Consider the following 23,309-nt stretch of genomic DNA (forward strand, 5'->3'; position numbering starts at 1 on the left):
TTGTGAACAGCGCATGTTATGATTCTGATTCTACGGTCTAAAGTGCGTGTTCCACGATAAAGAATCTATATATGTATTAATATGTTATTTGAACTGTATCACAATCGAACATTACGACACAATTGTGCTAGCTGGAGAGAGATAGAGAGAAATTAAAAAAAAAAAAAAAATTCAGATTGGATTTGGAAGGATGAGTAATGAGTAAGTGGTCTAATGAAACAAATGTAACACATGGTTTAATATATCTCGACGCCACACTGATTAAAGCAGACAGACAGAAGTAATAAAGAATACTGTAGTAGCACCAGTTTGTTCCTGGCCATCGCTGTCATCAAAAAGCACTAATAATAGTGGCTTTGAAAAAAAAATATTTCGAATACAAGAGAGAGTTGAAGGCAGATTTATGAAGTTTTGTATCATGTCATGGACTCACGTTTGGTAAGAACAAGGTTTAAGAGACTAAAACTTAAGTATGTATTGTTTCATTGCATCAGTATTTACGCATAGTGGAGACCGTAAAACTATCACAAGTAAAATCGCGAGGACAGTAGTGTGCGAGTCCATGTCATCTCACCCTACCTATTGAAGTCTATACTCTACATGAAATAAATCACATCCTCGATGCATTTACTGCAGATGAAACATATATCCACACAAAGGGGGTGGATAAAAGAGAACGAAATGAAGTAGTAAGTAGTAACATTCTCCTTTGATGCAAATGATGCCCATCACGCATCAGCCCATGTGTTCTTCTTCTTTAAGAGCGCAAAAAAAAACCATATGGACATACATCTTCTAAAAAGAGGTGACCACAGCGTGGAAGAAAACTCCAAGACTCACGTCCAAGGAGTTGGAATCTAAAAATTATCAACCCCACCAAAAGTTATAAAGCTCATTAAAACAAGTAATACAAATATCATAGGCATCGGAACTGAATTTAAAAAAAACAAACCGATCTTTACAAATTACCGTGGTTCTTATATCTTTGGAACAGAAAGACTGAAACCAAAAAATCTAAAAATCGAAGCGGAATCGAACCAAAAATCGTACACCCAAACCTAGTTTAAGCATTGGAGAACACGATATGAGGCACAATGTCAGTTTTCTTAGTTCACCACTCTGGTCTCTCTTTTTCTAGGGGAGTTGTGACCTTTTTTTGTCACTAAAATACTTCAAATTAAAGTAGGCATAAAGCCCAGTCCATGAGGGATCCATTACAATATAGATGATCTGAGAGTTTGTTTTGCCAAAGCATCGGCATCCTCATTGTTCTTTTCTAGGGGAGTTGTAACCTAAAAACAAAGATACCACAATTTTGTACTTGTTATAAACCAGCTTCATATTTTAATGAAGTTCACATATTTAACCCAAAAAAAGGCAACCACAATATCAATATTCTACTTGAACTGTAACAAATTCTCTAGAGTTTTCATCAATTTAAGTTCTAAGCCAAATTAAATGATACACACCTCAAATTTGAACAAACTCTCTAGTGTTTTCATCAATTTAGTCGTGACAGTTATATATTTCACAAATAGGCTCACTAATTATTTTTGACTCATGCAATCCTATCTTTCATAAATATTATACATAAATTCAAAAATAATTATTAAGATTATTTGCAAAATATATAATTTTAAATCTCTCTCTATATATATATAATTATCGTAAAGGTCTAATATATATCTATATAATTGTAAAACTACAAATGAAATTACAAAAGTGAGATTTTTAATAATATATAAACTTCATTTTTGAAATTTCAATTTTTCCAAAGTTTAATATTTGTTTTTGAATTTTGACTGGAGTTTCACTGCTACTCATTGGTGGTTTGATGGTTTTGTATAGTTCTGCCAATGTTGGCCTCTCTTATTTGGTTGCTGTCTAAAAGCATCTCCGATGTAAAATTCTGTTTTTTCCTCCAAAATGGAGTAAAAATAAAAATAGAGTAAAATTATTTCAATCCTATTATATTTTTCACTCCATAATAGAGTAATGAACAAACAAAAAATAGATTACTCAATTTATGGAGTAAATTTTATTATGGAATTAGATCTATGAAGGTGTGTTGGAGTATTCCTTACTTCACATTTACTTTTATTCTATTTTGGAGGAAAAAATAGAGTAGGGATAGAGATGTCCTAATTCGAACATCAGTAGAGTACATCTTGAATATTAATTGGAGAAGAAATCATTAATTAGAGCATTTTAGAGTCGTGAGTAGCTCATTAAGTGGCGGATCTGTAAAATATAATAAGTGGGGAAAAACGATAAAAATAGACAAAAGGTTATTTCATGGGTGCAAATGTTTATACAAACTAAGCTGCAACATACATATGAATTTTGGTGCATTTAAATAAAGTTGTATTTTTTACTGGGGAGCCCATTTCTAATTGAATAATACTATGACTCAATTTTCCATATGAATTATTCCAATGAAAGTAGCCAACATATAGACAGTACCGGCTTAGAAGGGTGTCAAAAGGGACATGAGCCTAGGATCCAAATTGTTTTTTGTATAAATAGTATTAAAAAGGGTCCAATTTTTTGTAAAAAATTAAAGATAAAGACCAAAAAATTTAAATTACCATAGATATTTATGTTTAAAAAAAAATATTTTACCATTTTGCCACGGATCTAAAAGTTTTTTGAGTCGGGCCTGCATATAGAGTGGAAAGACTATGCCCGAGCTTTAGGGTTTTATGCTTTTATCCCAAAAGCTATAATGCAGAGAGTATATATGAGGTCATAATATGTTTTGACACATATGTATGTAGATATTGTATACATAGACAAAGGTACTAGAAGGCGCATGGCGAGGCAACGTAAGAGTGTGCATGAACTGTTCCCTCCACGTGAAAAACGCGAGCTGCGACCAACTTCCATGAGGTTGGCTCATGTGTGGGCCATCATGCGCCACGTTGTACAAAGCTGTGGTGATAAGCGTGGCCATGTCGCACTTTGCCCTCTCTTAGCTTTTCACAAAGGGCAAAGAAATTAACAAAATGTCCTAGAGATGGAAATAACATAAAGTTCCACTATAATATTTATTTTTTATATTTCACTTCTCGATTATGTGTCTAAACATGTTTATAATCAATTTAATATGGTGCGGCTGGTGCCTTGTTTATGCATTTTCATTAGGTTTATTTTGTCCACAAAATATGTTTAAACTACAGACACACATTTATGTCTGTCTAAGGTTCTGAATGTTCACCAACCTCATTTCACCACATTGCAGTTAATAATAACAAAAAATATTTGCAGCTGTTCTGCATATTTTCATTCAGGATCCTAAGTAATTAAAGATGTGTAAGAGAATTGGTAATCTATGATGCAATATTATTGTGTCTTTTTGATATATTTGTTTATCACTTTACACTAGTTTTCTCTAGATCCGTCAGATCATATTTCCGTAAACTGTGAAACGTTTTCATTTGAATGCTAAACTGTCAATGAATAGATACTAGAATCTAACAAATTATTACTTTTATAGCTATGTAGATCCTACCTTCTTGATATAAAATTCCAAATAATAATTAGATTGGACATTACCAGAGTCTCGTAATCACGTGTGAATATATTTGTTTTTTTAATCGTTCAAATATAACCCCACAAAATGCCCCGGTGTCGCTGTTGATTAATTATTCTTGAGAGTTGAGAATATATGAAAGATGAAAACACATGGTAAACCTAGAAGTGCTATAAATTGAGGGAAGTTCATGAGCTCATCTGCAACCATTACTAAAGAGCTACAAAAAAAAGAAACAACAAAACCCTTATTTAAAAATGGCAGTGATGAGTCACGACAAAGCAGAAGACAGGCTATACGAGTCAGCTCACACACGGCCTATTCCTTATAACTCACAAATTGTTGGCCAAGAGAGTGGCGGAGACGATGACGATGACGACAGTGACGTGGCTCCGGCGGCTTGATCTTCCGCACTGACAGTTAAATAACTAGTAATTATGCTTCTTATCTTAGAACCACACGCACAACACAAATATATATATAAGCTTAGCTGAGCTGCTGAAGCACGGGATCGTGCCTGTATTTATCCATGTCGCAAGCAGGCTTTAGTATTTATTACATAAACAACATTTTTGACTTTGGAGTGTTGAGAGACTTAGCTAGATTTAAGTAATAATGTTATGTATCGGTGTCTATTACTTATGAATCATGAAATAATAATATTACATTATGTTCACAAGATTTCTGTCATTATATATATATATGTGTGTGTGTAATACAATTCTTATCTTCCTTTTGCTCATCCTTTTTGTCGCCTCTCTAACTCGTAGGACCACTTACAGCAAATTTTAATAAATTAATATATATGATTCAAATGTGAGGTATATATAAGAAATGAGTTTATGGGGGTGCATAGCTGATGCAGAGTAGAATTAGAATAATTACCATTTATTTTTATTATCTTTATTTTAATATATATTTTTTATTTTAATTAGGATTAGGGTTTCCATAGTTTTTATATTTTCATATATAGGCTTTTTATGTCTAGAGTTGTATTCAATTTTTGATTAAGTTATAAAAGTTAAAATTTTTATCTTTGTTGCTTGTTTTCGATAGATCATTGGTAATCTCAACGAATCGAAGAAGACTTGGTTTATTCGGGGATTCTAAAACTAAACGAATAACCTTGTGATTATTTTAGTTTTTCGAATATTCTCAGAATCAACGGATCTCTAATTCTATTCTGTAAAGTTTCTGCTTCATCAATAGCACTACAAGAAAATAGAGATATTGTGACTAAATTTTGATACTAATCATTTTGGTCACAGATCTGTTACATTATTGATACGATATTGCAACTAAAATTTTATGTCACTTTCGTGAAAAACATTTTGACTATTTAAATTGTAGCCAACTTTGTTATAATTAATGACAATATTTATAAGGAAATCGCCACAAATATCACATTCATAGTATTACTTTTCATTGTTTACACTAATCACTTTTATCATCACTTTTAATGAAAGGTAAAAAATACTTAAAATCCTATAGTTAACTAATCTAGACTTATAGTTTAGAGTTGAGGGACGGGGTAAGGTTTTTGGAATGTGAAATTTGAGATTCTAATAAATATATAAATAAATATTAAAAAAATAATTAAAAAAAAAAAATTCAAACGTAATTTTCGATTTCCAAATTTTTTTTTTTACCTAATAGAACTCTTTTTGAGAATTCTATTTTGGCAAATATTCATTTTGGTAATTTTCGATTTCCAAAAAAATATTTTGAGCATCCTTATCGGTAGAGGTTCTCAAAAAGAGTTCTCAACTCAATGTAACACAAAGTGTAAAACAGTTTTTTTGGTTGAATTAATTTAACATTCTTTCAAAAAAAAAAGAGTTTTCAACTCAAAATATTCATTTTGTAACATGATTGAATTGTTGAATTATGTTTTAATATTTTTTTAAACATTAAACCACTTAGAAACAAACTACTGGCAAACTAAATTTCTTAAGAATATCTAAAAACATCTCATTTGAGAGATTTTTGTCATTCTTTTTTATTATTTCTTTTTCTTTTTTCCTAATAGTTACTACGTTATGAGTATCTCCTGATTTCAATAAATTCTGTCATGGAAAAAGGCTTTTACCGCAAACAAGACCGTGCAATGTATCTTTATGTTCTGTTTTACTAATAGCGCGGTTATACATATGTTTCTTAATACTATTTAAATGCAAAATTCGTATAATGTTTCGACTAATAATTTAATCATAAAAAGGCATATTAAGAGTTGTATAAACTTTATTAATATGTATACAAAATGTAGTTTACAAAAAAAAAGTTTATAATATAACGTTTATAAAACAGAAGAAAGTAACAACTTAAACAGAAGTTGTTTTCCTATTACAACTCTTCTTATTAATAATACATAACTAGGTGATCAAGAGCATCTCACACAACCGAAGATGGAAATGCAATCAGAGGAAACTTGCGGCAAACATCGATACCAACGGCTTCAGCTATATCAGATTGATCTCCCTTTGGTCGAAACCCTGCTCTCCAGTCAAATCGGCCTACAAGATTGGCCACTGCCACTTCTGCCAAACCCAAAGCGAATCCTATCCCGGGACAAATCCTTCTCCCTGATCCGAATGGAATGTAGTTTAAATCTTTTCCACGATAATCAGTAGGTGAATCTAAGTGCCTTTCTGGTTTAAATTCTTCTGCTTCTAGTCCCCATATCGCAGTATCTCTTTGGATTGCCCAAGCATTTATTATCACCTGGACATGTCTCCATTACACTTTTATCAAAAATCATGTTCTCTATATATATGTAGGTTTAGGATGCTAAGAAATTACATTATAAATCACCATGACTTGTTGATCAAATATGACCAAACTATCTATATATATCATTATTGAGAACAATGACTTAAGATGTATGTGTTAAATTATGTGTTAACAAATGCTAGTTTACCAAAGAGTTTCTTTTCAGCTAATAAATGATTAATTAGTTTGATAAAAAATGATTAATTAGTTACGTATGATAATTTGATTTGGTAAAGATGGTTTACCTCTGTCCCTGCGGCTATGTTATATTCCATTAACTTAACATCTTCACTCAAAACTCTAGGAAGTATTAGTGGAAGAGAAGGATGCAACCTGAGCACCTCTTTAATCACGGCTTTTAAGTATTTCATCTTCTCAACTTTTTCTTCTTTTATGTATGAACTATTCGGTATAAAACTTGACCGAATCTCGTCTTGGAGTTTCTTCATACATTCGGGATGCCTAATCAGTTCCGTCATGGTCCATTCTAGTAGAGTCGAAGTTGTTGACGTTCCTCCTATAAACATATCCTGATATTGAAGTGATTTGAAAGTTACATGTCACTGCTCAAACTAATGTTTTAATGAAATATTAGTTTATAATGATCTTACCAAAATCATAAATTTTATGTCGTTTCTTTGAACCTGGAATCCATTACTCATCTCTCCTTCGATTGCTAACAATATATCGACAAAATTCACTTTCTTTTTACCAGCTTCTAGATGTTCTTGCACCACTTTGTCCATAAGATCGCTAAACCCGCGACTCACTTCCTCCACTTTATCATTGAATCCACGGATTCTATCTATCCATGCCAAGGATGGGACATATTCCCCTATCGGAAACTCGCCTAGCAGCTCCATGATCTGCCTCACACGATTCTTGAGATCCCTCGCAGTTTCGTCATCACTATGTTTTCTTCCAAGGGCAACTCTACTCGTAACATCACTTGGTAGAGTAATAAAAAGCTCGCTCAGATTTTCTGATGAAGAAGACCGACTTGCTTTCTCCAGCTTCTCAATCATTGCATTTACCTCTTCTTCTCTTACTTTCTCAAAGGACCCAACCATTTTGTTGGTGAGTAAATTCAGAATGCATACACTCTTCATCCAAAAGCAGATTTAGAATTATCATAATATAATTGTGAAGAGTATACATAATTTTTCAGCCTTTTCAGTTTTTTTGTACATAATTAATTGGATATATATGTATTGATGGTTCAATATGTTTATATATCGATATGATAATTCTCTGTTAATGATGATAATATATGGTAGTACACTGTGTAAAATAATTCAAACATATCATGGCATAAAAATACATCATGTCTCTTTCTTATAATAGGTTTATATATGCACTACTTGATATTTTTTAATCATTCTATAACTTTAGATAATAAATTTAGTTGATCAGAGCTTAACCTAGCCAATGATTTTACAACCATTTCATAATCCGGGTTCAACTTAGTAGTGTGTGCGGGGGTGTAAGTTATAGACGAAAAAGGTATAAAGATGAATATAACAAATAAACACAAACAATTAAAGAAGAATTAGAAAGGGTTGATAAAATACCTTCATCTGTCTCCAATACTCTCCATAGGGAGCAAATACTACATCACGCCCACCATTCATAATCCTATGAACAGCTTTTGATCTCGGGCGGTTGGCAAATTTAAGATCGTGTGTTTTCATAACCTCATAAGCTACTTCACCAGAAGAGACAACGAGTACTGGGACACGGCCAAAATGAAGGAGCATGAGTGGTCCATACCGGAAGCTGAGGGATCGGAGGGAACGATGAGGGTGGAGTCCGACCTGATGGAGGTTTCCTATCACGGGAAGTCGCCATGGAGATGGTGGTACGTTCATTTTGCTGGCGGTTCGTTTAAGGATTGATTTGAGCAAGAGAAGGGCTAAGAGGGTCGTTAAGCACAAAGAGAGCATTAAAATTATTTCCATTTTTGTTAGATTTTGGTCTCTCATGTAACTAAGTGTTTAGTTGGTGATTTTTAACTCCTCTTCACCTCAGAATTTATAGGGTTGTAGGAACTCATCGTTTCTCGTCATCATTTTAGCTTACTTATAATAAAATGTAGTATTATAATTTGGTTGCATGTTCGTTTACGTTGAGATAATAATTGTTTAACGTAAACAAAAAAGACAATCACAGCCAATTTGGAATCACTATATTAACGTAAACTCAACGTAAAATCTATGATCAGTTTGTTATTATATCTTGTATTTTTTAATATAATTACTATTTTCAATTTGGTCAAGTATTATATAAATGCTATTTTTCAATTATAAAAATACTTAGTAAAATAAAAGAATAGACAACAACTTTTGAGATTTACTAGTAATTACCCGCGCTACGCTGCGTTATTTTTGTTATCATATTTTTATTAAATAAATATTTTCAGTGAAATATCAGTATATGTGATAAAATTTCAGGTATAACTACTTGAAAATAGATTAAACAAGAAGATAAATATGTGTTTTTATAACACAATTTTGGTAATTTGTATATTTTCTTAAATCTTATGTCTAGTCCAGTTTGCATTATACCATTAAACCTTTCTATTTTATAAAATAAGAGAAAGTCAATGTTAACTTTTCTATATATTTTTTTGTTAAATTTTACGATTTTAATTTGTCATTTTTACTTAACATTTCTATTTGTTATAGACAACTAATGACTTTCACCTGAATTTACTATGTTATCAATGTTTTTGAAGCTGTGACAAAAAAAAATCAATGTTTTTGAAGTTGTTCCAGCCCTGTTCTCTTAGATACTACCATTCTTTGAAATTTCATCCACGTCATACCAGTAAACAACTTCATTTTTGTTTTTAGTACTCATTCAAATGTATCTCTTTTTCTGGTCTCCAAATCTCCCTATAATTAGTCAGCACAGTTCATCTACTATATATTTTATTGGACTGACATTGCGTACAAGTGAGTTTGGGTACCTTCTCACATTTTGCTTCTCAACTTTGGATCCAGCCATACTTAGACCTTCTTATAACTATTTTCTTTTTATTATTTATTTACAAATGTTCTCTCTACTTCTAAGACAAGACAATTCATCTTACCTCATACTTAGACCTTTTATTTTATTTTTGTTTGGTTTTCTAGAGTTGTCGCCCTAGCCTCCAACTTTCTTCCACCATTTTCCAAATTGTTATTTTATGCTTTTTGGCATTGATTCTTAGTAATTGTAAATTTCATTGTCAAACATTTCTAACGTTATTATTTATCTTTATATTCACTTGTGTTTGCACAATCAGGGACATAGAGATCTATTTGTAAAAAAGATGTACTACTACTCTAGATACTGTAAAAACTGAATTAAGATATAGTCATTCTTGTCAAAATATAGTCAGCCAGATGTGATTCCTGTAACGAAGAAGACAAGTTAAAGTTCAAATTGTGGAAGAAGAGACAACAAGAAGCATACATCAAGTTAAAAAAAAAAAACTTGTTATGATCCAATGAAGCAAATAAAATATAGATGAGACGGACATCGGCTAATTGTTGGATAGAAGGTAACATAGGATCCTTCTCTATATTAAATGTGCAACAAATGGGATGATCCCATTCACGGCTAGCCACCCGGAGAGGCTCACGTCCTCCTCCCCCCACTATTAGAGTTGCAACTGTTTCAGTTTCTTAAAGTTAAATCTTGCAAGTTGCAACAGTTATGAAAAGCTGAAGTTTAATGACTAACAAAAACAATCAGATTGGTTAGTATACTCGAACTTGAACCGTGTAACACTCACGTTTATTGGGTTTTCACTCAAGTATTGAATATAGCGTCTCAATTTTGCCAACGTGTAAACTTAGGTGTATAAATAAAATGTTTTTATTGGGTTTTCAACTTTTTTCATTTATTGACATGTCAATCTCTTATGCTCTTAAAAATCTGATGTGTCATTCCCTTGAAAGAACCTTGTGCTATTATTGTTTTGATTTTTAGAACGTTCACTACTATCATGCGCATTATTTATGCTGATTTGGAAGTAGAGGGGGCCGATAAATATTTGCTAGTGGGTCAAATAAATTAAATGATAAATAAATTAAATGAAGTTTTGATAATTTCATGGGGGCAAGTGTCGACCCCTTAATACAGCACCGTATATGATCCTTAGTTTCAACTTGCGAAGACATATGTTGCTACCTAGATCAGGAAGCAGATAATAATATGATCCTTATGACCTTATCGAAAACAATTCATCTACATTTTCCTGGTCTCAAGTAATATTTATTATTACACTGATTTTTCTTCCGTATTTTTGTTTCCATATATGCATCTAATGTAACCAGTTATCTGGAATACATGTCATCTTTTGTTTTAAGCATACATGTCATCATTGATTTTTCGTTCATGATTCTCGTCGTGCATTGATTTTACTTCAATGATTTTTTTTCTATCATATGTAGCTGATGCAACCAATTTCTTGTCACACATTTGCAGAAACTTATTTAAGTCATTTCAACACCTTATGCAAGCATATTGATATGGGCGGATCTACGTGTATCAAGGAGGGGGCAACTGCCCCCAGTCAAATTCATAAATTATTTTTTAATTATTTGAGTTTCTAATTAATGCCCCCATCCTAAATTTAAGTTTTTCCCCATTCAGCTTTTAGTTTTTCTCATGTGTGTATTTTTTCCTTTCAGGGTTTAAGTTATTTTTTTTTAACTAAAAACCTTAGATTTAATATACAAGTTCAATTGAATTATAAAAGCTATTAATAATGTGTCTTCATGGATTTAATGCTTTAACGCTTGTTTCCATTACTTCTATTACTCCGTATTTACGTTTAGTTTGGACTTTGAATAGTACTCTCAGTTTATCATGGTTTTCACAAAATATAAATTACTGTTGACTTGAATACAAAATATGTATACTTACTATATACATAATAACTAAGGAGGAATAACTAATTTGCATAAATATTAAAGAGTACACTAAGTTAATACCATTAAGAGTTTAACTAACAACAAATTTGAGAATATTTCAAAAATACCGTAATACCAGTCTTCTGCATCATTTTGTTTCCCTAAACCTAAAGCTAGAGTTTGTGATGTTAATTTTTTGGATTTTGGTAATATTTAAATTAAATAAAATTTGAGAATCGTCATAAAAACTGAGTTTAAATTATGCTGATATTTTATATTTTTTTTTGCTAAAAAATTTATATTTATAACACAAAAAAGCGTTTGAAGATATTATTTTTACAATTAAATAGGGAGTATCTTTCACTATTTATTTTTGCCCCCAGTAAAATAAATTTCTAGATCCACCAATTATCGGGTAGAATTATGTATTTAGAAGGTCTCAAGAAACTGAAAAAAAAAATCATATGAATACAATTCATGAATTATGTATTTCTCAAAAACTGCTGATGTGCCCCTCTACTCTTCACAAATCATTGACCAAAAACAACATTTAAAAAGGCTATGCGCATCTTATTTATCTATTTAACAAACTAAAGTATATGCTCAGAGATTGCTAATGTAAAATCTACTCTATTTTGGTTTGACAATTGGCTAAGTTTGGATAAATTGATGATATTGCAGGTGAATCAAGTATAAGTATTTTTGGCATTCGATGTTATGCTGATTAATTGTGGAAGCATCATCCTCTGGACGGTGGAACGTTGGTCGATATGGTGGCTATCACCTGCAGACAATGATAGATGGCATCAACTCAGATCGTTGGCTTTGACAACATGGAGAGAATGAGTTTAAACAACTGTTCTCTACAACCAAGACTTGGAAGCAGATTCGTGAATAAGGACATGTTATCAACAGGAGTGCACACACGTTCATGAGGGTGTAAACCACACTTGTCTTTTATGTGGTGAATCAAATGAAATTCAAAATCATTTGTTCTTTGTATGCTTTCATTCATTCACAGTTTAGATCGATCTTATGGAATTTCTCTTGGGGATAACCCTGGTTGGTCAATCACGACTCTTTTCTTTCCTTGAAGACCAACCATTGACACACGCCTCCTAGAACTAGCCTTCCAGAGCACATATTATGGTGTGAAAGAATCATGGTTCGTCTTATTTGTGAGATTCATCGATGAGACAATCTATAACTGAGTAACGTCTATGAACAAAAGTCCCACAATTTCTAGTGACATAATACATCGATGGATTGAAAGACCATGCATCCCAATCGACTCTAATTATAATATCAAAAGCTATATGTAAAATATATATTCCAGCTTCTTTTTTCTTATAACTAAATTTTATTTTCAATAGAAATATATGATTTTGATCGATTTTTATTTTGATAATTTATCTTTAAAATATATTTTACTATTTTTAACATAAATTTTCACATTTTATTACATAAAATTTAATATCTAAATTTCAATGATCAACATACACGACTATGATATATCAGTCAAACGATCATATTTTAATACTTATAATTTCTATTAAAATATAATAAATATTTAATTTACATAAGAATAGAAAATAAATATTGTGAGAAAAATTAGTTAGAAACCAAATAGTAAAAAATAAAATAAATAATTTATTTCATAGTGAGTTACTTAAAAAAATATTTTTAATCTTATATAAATGTTAAAAGTTTCTACAATAATGTTATAAATTAAAGTAAATATATTAATTAAAAACTAGTAAGAAACATATTATAACTGCTATAACTGTTTGGGGTCCAATAAAATATCCTGCTTTTTCAGTTAACTTTAGAGAAATTTAAAGATGTAAAAAGAAAAATCAACATCTTCGAAATCATTCATATACTACACACATGTAATAAAAATGCGGATAACCTTTCATGAATTGCTCTATATAATTGTCTTATCCATTTTGTAGATTTTACACCACCAACTTGGATAAATGAATTGATTTAGTTTTTTTTTATGATCTATATTTGTTAACAAAAAAAGAGCAATTTAATTTGTATATGTTGTATTTATAAAAATATACGAAAAATCGTTGATGACTTTGGTTTAAAATTTTGACTAACCCATTTAAAAACTAAAGTTTTATTAATTTGGTCGACTCCTTGAGATTTCAGTTATTGATATATAGCTCATGTGACTTATTCTCTGGAAATTCTTGTTGAATGGGTTAGTCGTCAAGCTCAAAATAACCCATTCTTTGGAAAACTTATGCGGGTAACTTTAATCAACATTCATAAAATATGAGGGTAAATATTTTCAACGTAAAGAAAACTCTTTTGCAATTGAAAAATAACTAATGAATTGTCAAACTTCTCCACTTTTCTCCTATTTGTTAAGAGAAGACTATATTACACTCCTTTAAGAAAAAGACTATATTACGCTGAATTATTGTGTGTTTAAATTATTCTCAAAAACTCATTTACTATCTGTACACTCTCACGAAACATATTCTGATAGAGAGGCGGAAGCTAGGGTTTGAGAGATCAAGGTGTTGATCTTCAAACAGGTAACGTATTCCCGAAGTTAACTCGAGAACAAGAAGATAAGGGTGCGAATACTCTTCGCAGTGCTCGAAAGCTCTTTAAAACTGAAACTCAATAGTTATTATTAATCAAAGCGTACCTTACAAAGAGGTTGAATACCTCGTTTATATAAAGCTTAAAAGATCACGATCCTTAAGGGTTTACGTGATTTCCTATTCCTATGATAAAAGTACTTTAAATAAAATAAGTAAACTTAACATAAAGATAGAAAAGGAAAGTCCTAATTGGAAAGGGAGCTGTGATCGTGAACGATCACAGGTGGCGCTGCATCAGGTCCCCCCTGGTTTGGAAGATTCGACCACGAATCTGGATCATCGTTATCACCATGATAAGGAGAAAGATGTTTGACATTAAACACATCCGAAGTTCGAAGATGAGAAGGCAAACGAACACGATAGGCATTTGGATTGATACGTTCAATGATCTCGACGGGGTCAATCTTTCGTGACTTCAATTTGTTGTACTCACCCGCCGGGAGACGGTCCTTGGTAAGGAAGACCCAAACGAGCTCCCCAGGTTCGAAGATCAACTCTCGCCGTTTCTTATCTGCATCCAGCTTGTATCGAGCAGTTGACGTAGCAAGGTTATCACGAGCCAACTGGTGGACCTGTTGTAACTCAGTAACAAAATCAATGGCGTCACCATGGAGCCTAGTTTTGTCGGGTAACAATGTAAGATCAAGAGGTCCCCGCGGTACAATGCCGTACACGACCTGAAATGGAGAATAACCTAAACTCCGGTTTAAGGCGTGATTGTGAGCAAATTCTGCTTGACTGAGCTTGAGATCCCAACTCTTAATATTATCACCGACCAAACAACGAAGCAAGTTGCCAAGGGAACGATTAGTTACCTCCGTCTGCCCATCAGTTTGCGGATGGTATGCAGTGCTCATATCTAAGCTAGTACCCACCAATTTCCACAAGGATCTCCAAAAATGGCTTAAAAATCTAGTGTCCCGGTCAGAGACAATAGACAATGGCAAGCCGTGTAATTTATACACCTCGCGGAAGAAGAGCAGAGCAATATTGACCGCATCAGAAGTCTTCTTGCAAGGCACAAAGTGAGCCATTTTAGAAAATCTATCAACCACCACAAAAATAGAATCAAAACCCCGTTGCGTTCGCGGCAGACCGAGAATGAAATCCATACTGACATGGGTCCAGGGTTGTGTTGGAATTGGCAAAGGAAGGTACAGTCCCGCATTAGACGCCTTACCTTTTGCACGCTGGCACACGCTACAACGAGCGACGAACCGTATAACGTCACGCCGGATCGTCGGCCAGAAATATGATGAAGTGGCCAAGTGGAGCGTACGATCACGTCCTGCATGTCCTTCATTATGCAACTCCTGAATAATTTTCAAACGTACGCTGCTGTCTGGAATACATAGGCGAAGCCCTTTGAACAGGAACCCATCGTGGATGGTATAATCAGACAAGAGTCCGGTCTGAGCTTCCTCCCAAAGGCGACCAAAGAAGCCATCGGTTGGGTATAACTCTGACAATGATTGAAAACCTGTAACAGACGTCCGCATAATAGTGAGAACTGTATAACGTCGGCTCAAAGCATCGGCCACCTTGTTGTTTTTGCCTGATTGATGTCGAATGGAGAAAGTGAACTGTTGTAGAAAAGCAATCCATGAAGCATGACGTGACGAGACTTTAGCTTGGCTATCAAGATGACGTAAAGCGTCATGGTCAGTGAATAACACAAAATCTCGATGTACCAAATAATGTCGCCAATGTTTGATAGCTTGAATGATCGCATAAAACTCTATATCATAAGTGTTATATCTTGAACGAGCTCCAGCCAGCTTCTCGCTGAAATAAGCGATCGGACGGCCACGTTGGCTGAGTACTGCACCAATGCCAAGTTTAGATGCATCAGTATGAAGCTCAAAGGTTTCTGTGAAGTCGGGGAGGACGAGAATGGGAGCTGTTGTAAGCTTTTGTTTGATTAATTCAAATGCCTCAGTTGCCTCCGGAGTCCAAAGAAATTTTCCCGCCTTCATACAACTAGTGAGTGGTGCCATAATACCGCTAAAATGACTCACAAAACGTCTGTAGAATGACGCAAGGCCATGGAAGCTGCGAACTTCTGTGATTGTTTTCGGGATAGGCCACGAGCGAACGGCTTCAATCTTGGACTGGTCCATTGACAAACCTTGTCCAGACACCACATAACCCAAGAAAAGAACCTCAGGCACTCCAAACTCGCATTTGTGTTTAGCCGCGAAAAGTTGTTCCGTGCGTAGAACTTTCAAGACGTCGCGTATGTGAGTGATATGATCGGCCACCGAAGAACTGAAAATTAAGATGTCGTCAAAATATACGACGACGAACTTGCCAATAAAGGGACGCAATGCTTGGTTCATAATGCGCATGAAAGTACTGGGTGCATTAGAGAGACCAAAAGGCATGACTAGCCACTCGAACAATCCTTCGCGGGTTTTGAAAGCAGTCTTCCATTCATCCCCCGGACGGATTCGTATCTGATGGTAACCACTCTTCAAGTCGATTTTTGAGAAAATCATTGCTTTACCAATTTGGTCGAGCAAATCGTCGAGTCGGGGTATCGGAAAACGGTAGCGTACTGTTATTTTGTTAATGGCTCGACTGTCCACACACATACGCCATGTTCCGTCTTTCTTTGGTATGAGAAGAGCAGGAACAGCACATGGAGAGAGACTCTCGCGAATATGGCCTTTACTGAGCAGATCTTCTACTTGGCGTCGAAGCTCTTCGTGTTCGTCCGGACTCATTCTGTAATGAGGTCGATTGGGAAGTGTTGCTCCTGGAACCAAGTCGATCTGGTGTTGAATGTCCCTTAATGGTGGTAGGGACGTCGGTAAGTCGCTTGGAAATACATCCTGAAACTCGTCGAGGACTGTTTTGATGTCACCATGTATTTGACCCGTGAAGATTTTAGTGGTGGGAGATGGTAGCAATGCGAATGCGACTCCCTCGGTTCGGAGTTCGGACTTGAATGCCTTGTACGAGCAAAGCAATGTTGCTTTGGTTGTCGAAGGTAAAGGAGCTGGAGACGGGACCTTTGGGATGGATGTTAAGGGAGGTACTGTTTCTTTCGACGGAAGAAGCAAGATTGTGTGATTGTTCCACACAAATTGGTAAGTGTTGTCGGCTCCACTATGTATTACCTTGCGATCGAATTCCCATGGCCTTCCCAACAATAAGTGGCTGATATCCATAGGAGCTATATCGCAGTAAAGTCGATCCTTGTAGTGGGGTCCAATGGAAAAGGAGACGAGTGCTCGTTCGGATATACGAACTGTAGCGCTATCGTTAAGCCATCCTAATGTGTACGGTGACGGGTGTTTTTCCCTGGACAGACCGAGCTTTGTGACAGCCTCGTCGGATATGACATTCCGACAACTGCCTGAATCGACGACGAAAGTGCATACGCGACTATTAATCGTGCAAGTAGAACGAAAGATGTTAGTGCGAAGCCATTGTTCATCATGTCGACGAGGAGTGATGCATGACCGGCGTAGCACCAACATATGACCCACGTCGCCCGTTGTAGGCAGAGGCAAGTCGTTGTCATCGTTGTCATCGTTGTCTTCTTCTTGCGAATCGTATACTTCCTCGTTATCCTGTTTGTCCTCTGTGATTAGGCCTCTACGCGTTGCGTGTGGACAAGCTGTCTGTCGATGTCCATGCTCTCCACATGAGTAACAACGAAGGGCATTGGGGCGGCTAGACCGGCGCAGAGTTTGTTCTTCCGGTGTAGTTTTTTTGCCCTCATCGGTCGCTTCTTTTGCTGGCGCTGCGTTGCTTGCTACGTCCTGTTGTTTTGATCGAGATGAGTTGCTCCAGTTCGAAGAACGGGACTGTTGTTCAAACGTTGCAGCGCGCCTATGTGCTTCGCCCACGGTTGTCGGATCAAACTGAGCCATAGCTGTTTGAAGATGTTGTCTTAAACCTCCAATAAAGCGAGAAACTAATTGGATTTGACTGTCGTGTATCTCTGTGCGGGTTAGTAACAAGGAAAACTCTTCTGCGTATTCATCAACGCTACGACTTCCTTGACGGAGATTTTGTAGTCGATTATAGATTGTGCGCTCATAATTATGTGGTAAGAAGGTATGACGAAGGTGTTTGGTTAGCTTCTCCCAGGTCTGAATCGGTGTTTTTCCAGTACGGGAACGGGTTGTTTTGAGCTGTTTCCACCAAGTCGCTGCATGACCGCGAAATCGCATGGCCACAAGAGAGACTCGTCGTCCGGGAGGGACTTGCTTAAAGTCCAAGATCTCTTCAACGGCAACCATCCAATCAATGAGATCATCGCCTTTTAAACCGCCATGAAATTCCGGAATATCGACTTTGAAACCGTTTTCCCATCGATTGTCAAAGTTTCGTCGTTGTTGAAAATCATCGTGATATACTTGCCTATGACGGTCATCGTCTTCTTCATTCGCGTGTAGGTCACGTATGTTACCAAGCTGGTCATTGCGTTGTTGATGTTGACGAAGAGGCTGTTGCTGTGGAGGAACCTGACGTTGCTGGTGGGGCGGTGGAAGTTGCTGTTGCTGGTGAGGTTGATGAACAATTCCCGGTTGCCGGTTAAGCGGTTCCAGGCGAGTGATTAAAGTTGTGTTGATAGTGTCCAAACGAGTCGCCAATGATTCGCTCAACTGTTGAATTGAGGTCTGCATCGATGTCTGAATGGTGGTGGCGAGAGCCGTTTGCATCTCGACAATTAGTGCTCGGAAATCATTCATATCTTGAGAAGTACCTTCTGTCGTTTTCTTAGTCATTGAAAACGATAGATGAAATCCCGAAACGTGCTGATTCTGATACCAACTGATAGAGAGGCGGAAGCTAGGGTTTGAGAGATCAAGGTGTTGATCTTCAAACAGGTAACGTATTCCCGAAGTTAACTCGAGAACAAGAAGATAAGGGTGCGAATACTCTTCGCAGTGCTCGAAAGCTCTTTAAAACTGAAACTCAATAGTTATTATTAATCAAAGCGTACCTTACAAAGAGGTTGAATACCTCGTTTATATAAAGCTTAAAAGATCACGATCCTTAAGGGTTTACGTGATTTCCTATTCCTATGATAAAAGTACTTTAAATAAAATAAGTAAACTTAACATAAAGATAGAAAAGGAAAGTCCTAATTGGAAAGGGAGCTGTGATCTACGTTGCACGGAAGCTTCATCGGACGTCCGCTTCCCGCTTCGGAACCGGAATCGGAATCGGAACCTTGTGGAAGCTTGCGGAATCTCGCTTCCAAAACGTTTCTAAAATATTCTCTTTAAAAACCTGTTGGAAGCTTATGATTCCGTTTTGGAATCACGCTTCCATTTTTTCTAAAAATACAATGTATATCAATAAAATATAAAACCATAGTTTTAATCTATATAAAATTAAAAATATTAATAGTAATGAATATTGAATTATAAATATATATAAATATCAAAAATAATACTATAAATTATCTTTATGCATTGAGATTTTTTATTAAAGATATAGCACATATTGAAACATATTGTGTCAATTATTTATGAAGTATTAAAAATAATTAATATAATATTTTTTGTAAACATAATTTATGTGTATTTTTACAGTTTTAATATAAAATCATTTCAAAATTATTATAAATGAATAAATGTTTTATTTCAAATTTAAATCATATAATTTTAGTCCTAATTATTAAAAAAATTTACATATATATATATATATATTTATATATGGATATACGCTTCCAATACGTACCCGCTTCCTAATATTTTAAAAAATCTCGCTTCTGCACTTCCTTACGCTTCCGCTTCCACGTACCCGCTTCCGTTTCCATGTAACATAGGCTGTGATCGTGAACGATCACAGGTGGCGCTGCATCATATTCCTACAGTGTATTTTCTCCCATTCTACTCAAAATCTCCAATGATCTGCTTGTATTTTTGATTTTTCACCTGGGTGGATTCCCAAATTATTTTCCTAGGACATATATATATTACCAGATCATACTGTAAATTTGCAAATGCATAGTGCACTATTTAAGAAAATTAAACAATAATGTTTCAATGTTTTGATACTATTCCAAAATGATAAAATGAAAAGAAATATTACAAAACTCAAGATTATAATTTCCAATGTAACGGAGAATACAAAAGAAAGTAAAATTCAAAGCACAAGCTTAAGTATGCATGTTCAACTCGAAGCATGAATATTAATATATAAAAGCCTATAAGTATAACTTATAACTATTTAGTGCTTTGGTAAATTCAAAGTCGTTAGTCAAAAACTATATACGTACATAAAATATACTGGTGTGTTATTTGAAATTTCAGTAAAAGAGAAAATGAACAAAACAAATGGGCAACGTAACAGATTCAATCTAGTTTGGATAAGTAATTGTCTTGAATGGGTGATATCATTATCACGATTTTTTTCATCACGATGTCGCATATCTTTTGAAAGACATCAAAGTTTTACGATGGTATAATTTTATCACAAGTTTCGGAATTTTTACACAAGTTGCGTTTTTTTTTTTGGTAGTGAACATAAGCTCTAAAATAAAAAAGGATAAAAAGAAAACCTAAAAGCCTGAAACAAATCACGGTCGTAGTGTATCAGGACACATGCACGTATTCCTAATTGTATAATACTTTTTGAAAGATATTATTCAACCTACATGGAAATCTAATGAGCAGAACAATACAACCTTCTTGTTAAAACAGAACACAACTTTGTTTTTCCATTTAACATTTTTTTGGTTGAAAAAGATTCACCTATTAATTCTCACCTTTTATTTATGTACAATAAGATAGACAATTTAGTTAATTCAAAAAAGAATGTTAAATTATTCAAATAAAAGAAAACTCTTTTTACAGAGGATGTGTTCTTTGATCTATTTTGCAACCAACATGGTTTAAAAATAACATGAAATAAAAATCTCTATCTCTACTCTTGTGATGCAAACCAAGCCATCATAGCATGATCTAAATTTCCCTCCCCTCCTTTTGAGTGAACTGATTCTGTTGCGTACTTGCTTGTCGATGAAGCTAATCATGTAGTTTGAGTTATGATGAATTTCGCCATGGCGCCTTCCATTCCTCTCATGTCAAATTGAGTGTACCAATGCCTGGAACACATAACGAAACAAAAACTCCCTCGTGCTGCTGATAGTGTTCACTGTCAACATCTCTAGTACGTGGTTCCAATTGTTGGAATAGTTCGGTCCAAGGATATTCTCCATAAGGTTCCTCCATATTGTCTGAGTAAGGACAGCTGAAATAAATGTGGTCCCGTGAGTTTGACAGAGAATTCAGGTTGCATCCGCCTGATTGTTCCACTTTAAAAGACAATCTCCGGTAGCCAACCTATTGTAAACTGCAATCCAACTGATCACTGAGTATTTAGGCGTTGCTTCAGAGAACCACACACTTTTATGCCACTGAACTGTTGGTCGTATTTCCCTAATCAGTTGCCACGTCTGAGACGCATGGAAAACAGGCTTGAATATGTCTTCTTTCTCTCTCCATAAGCACACATCCGCCTATGCTACCAACTCTTGTACTCTTAGTTTGAGAATTTCTTCTTCAATTAAGATCAAGGTTTCTGATCTATGACGTTGTCTGCGGTAATTTTGAACTGCATATTCCACAGAATTCGATTAATTCAACTTTGTTAGCAAAGAATTCGCTAATGTCAATCCTTTGAAAAATATATTAGTTAGAATAATGAATGTTTCCTGGTTTTACATCTAACCAGATTACATTACTAAAAAGTTAGCAATAAAATATATAGAAATGTAGTTAGAATTGTGAATGATAAACCAAATGTAAATACAATTAGCATGGTTAAACCGAGAACACTTAACCGGAGTTACCATTTTCCAGCCACTAGCTAATGTCTATGGCAATCGACAAAAAAAGAAGAAGCTAATATGTCTATGGCCTGAGAAGCCCAATCAGCATTAGCCTTCTCCTACAGTAAACCCTAATTCTATGGTTTCTGAAGATTCTCAGCTCCTATCTTTAGAATATTTTCAGTTCATCTCTATGTTTTTCTATAACATAAAAAGAGATATTATGCATACATGCATTAGAAAAAAAACCATTTCTATAATCTCTAATATTGAGAAGTAACTAATGGTGATGCATAATATTAGAGTTCTTAGAAAAATAAGTTTAAAATTATTAGAATAGTTACAATATATGTCATTCATTATTTGGTCATCTAAATATATATTATATTTTTCATTAAATTAACCATACAATTAATTAAAAATCAACAAAAATATTTAACCTTATTTCTTTAAAAAAAAGTTACGGAATTACCTAATGTGAATTAAAATATACATGAAATTAATGATATTTATAAAACAAATTTGATCACAATTTATGCATCCTATATTATTAAAAAAAGATATTAGTAAAATAAATTAAACAGCACATTAATCATATAAAAATTAGATTTTTTTGTGTACGTTATATTTAATTTTTTAAAACAACTATAAAATGAACAAAACTGTTAAAAGTTTCACATTAATATTTTTTATAATCAGTAGTTTAAATTCTTTGTTATAACAAGATAGAAATGATCATAAAATTATAGTAGTATGAGATCTCATTTAATAGATACTCAGATTAAAAATATATATATCATATGAATTAAATTATACACCATATAAAAATTCATAAATATTTTAATTTTAACAGTATGTATATATTTGAATTGATCAAATAAAATTTTAATACAATTTTAGCTTGATTAAATCATTAAAATATATTTTGTCTATTTTATTATTATTTATAAAAAGAATTATTCATTTAAAAAATATATTTTAGAAAGAAAAAAAATAGAGATAATTTTTTTTTTGACATAAAAAATAGAGATCGATAGATGGTCTAGTCCTGAGCTTTTTTTGTGCTCCAAAGCCGAACCTAAGTGGTCAATTTATCGACAAACTCAACAGTGTGACCTGCTCATCATACTGATTTGATCCAAATTAAAGGGTTTCGGTTTTTAAAAAACGAGTTTTAGCAATAGGCAACAACAAGTAAGAGTTTGATAGCGTTATGGATCAAAAAGCAGGGCAGTGGTTGTTTAGAAGTTATCGTGATGGAGCTGGGATCGTCGAGCTTATGGATCAACTCTTCTCGCTTCCTTACATGGGCTCTTCATCTTCTGTGTTTTTAATAAAAAGTTCGAATATTGCAATCTGCCATGTCTCTAATATTTTGGTCTGTAAGAACGTAAGATCATTGAGGTAAGCCAAAATTATATAGATTAAGGTTGTTTCTAGATTAGGTTAGTCCAGGATTTTTTTTTTGTTTTTGAAAGAATGTTAAGTTAAATTCAAATGGTCCAGGAATTTAAGTTTGTCAACTTTAGGTTTTGATGTTATGTTCATGAGTCATTTCAAGTTTTAGAGTAAAGGAGAAAGACAGTTAAGAGTGTTGTATCCCTTTGACATCAGAGGAGTATGCAAAAGGAATCAAAATCGCAGGTCGAGGCATGGACATAAATAAGCTTTGCAGTCTTTCTTTA

At 34.1% G+C, this 23,309-nt stretch overlaps 2 protein-coding genes across 3 annotated transcripts; one reads left to right on the forward strand and one right to left on the reverse strand.

Annotated features, from left to right (window-relative positions):
- Window positions 1-175: 175 nt before the first annotated feature.
- Window positions 176-8,306, forward strand: LOC103857336. Of its 2 annotated transcripts, none has more exons than XM_033288968.1 (2): window positions 176-3,963; window positions 7,017-8,306. In XM_033288968.1, exon 1 carries the CDS (start codon window positions 3,790-3,792, stop codon window positions 3,934-3,936), a length of 147 nt encoding a protein of 48 aa, XP_033144859.1. In that variant the 5' UTR covers window positions 176-3,789; the 3' UTR covers window positions 3,937-3,963; window positions 7,017-8,306. The 2 variants fall into 2 exon arrangements, with proteins under 2 accessions (XP_033144859.1, XP_009132751.1); XM_009134503.3 differs by lacking the exon at window positions 7,017-8,306 and adding an exon at window positions 5,909-6,300.
- Window positions 5,909-8,341, reverse strand: LOC103857338 (indoleacetaldoxime dehydratase). Its single transcript, XM_009134504.3, has 4 exons — window positions 7,873-8,341; window positions 6,913-7,404; window positions 6,547-6,831; window positions 5,909-6,253 (listed from the first exon to the last, which is right to left on the reverse strand). Exons 1-4 carry the CDS (start codon window positions 8,281-8,283, stop codon window positions 5,924-5,926), a joined length of 1,518 nt encoding a protein of 505 aa, XP_009132752.1. The 5' UTR covers window positions 8,284-8,341; the 3' UTR covers window positions 5,909-5,923.
- Window positions 8,342-23,309: the final 14,968 nt, after the last annotated feature.

The sequence above is a fragment of the Brassica rapa genome, chromosome A03 (genome assembly GCF_000309985.2).
Source record: "Brassica rapa cultivar Chiifu-401-42 chromosome A03, CAAS_Brap_v3.01, whole genome shotgun sequence".
Classification (NCBI taxonomy): Eukaryota; Viridiplantae; Streptophyta; class Magnoliopsida; order Brassicales; family Brassicaceae; genus Brassica; species Brassica rapa.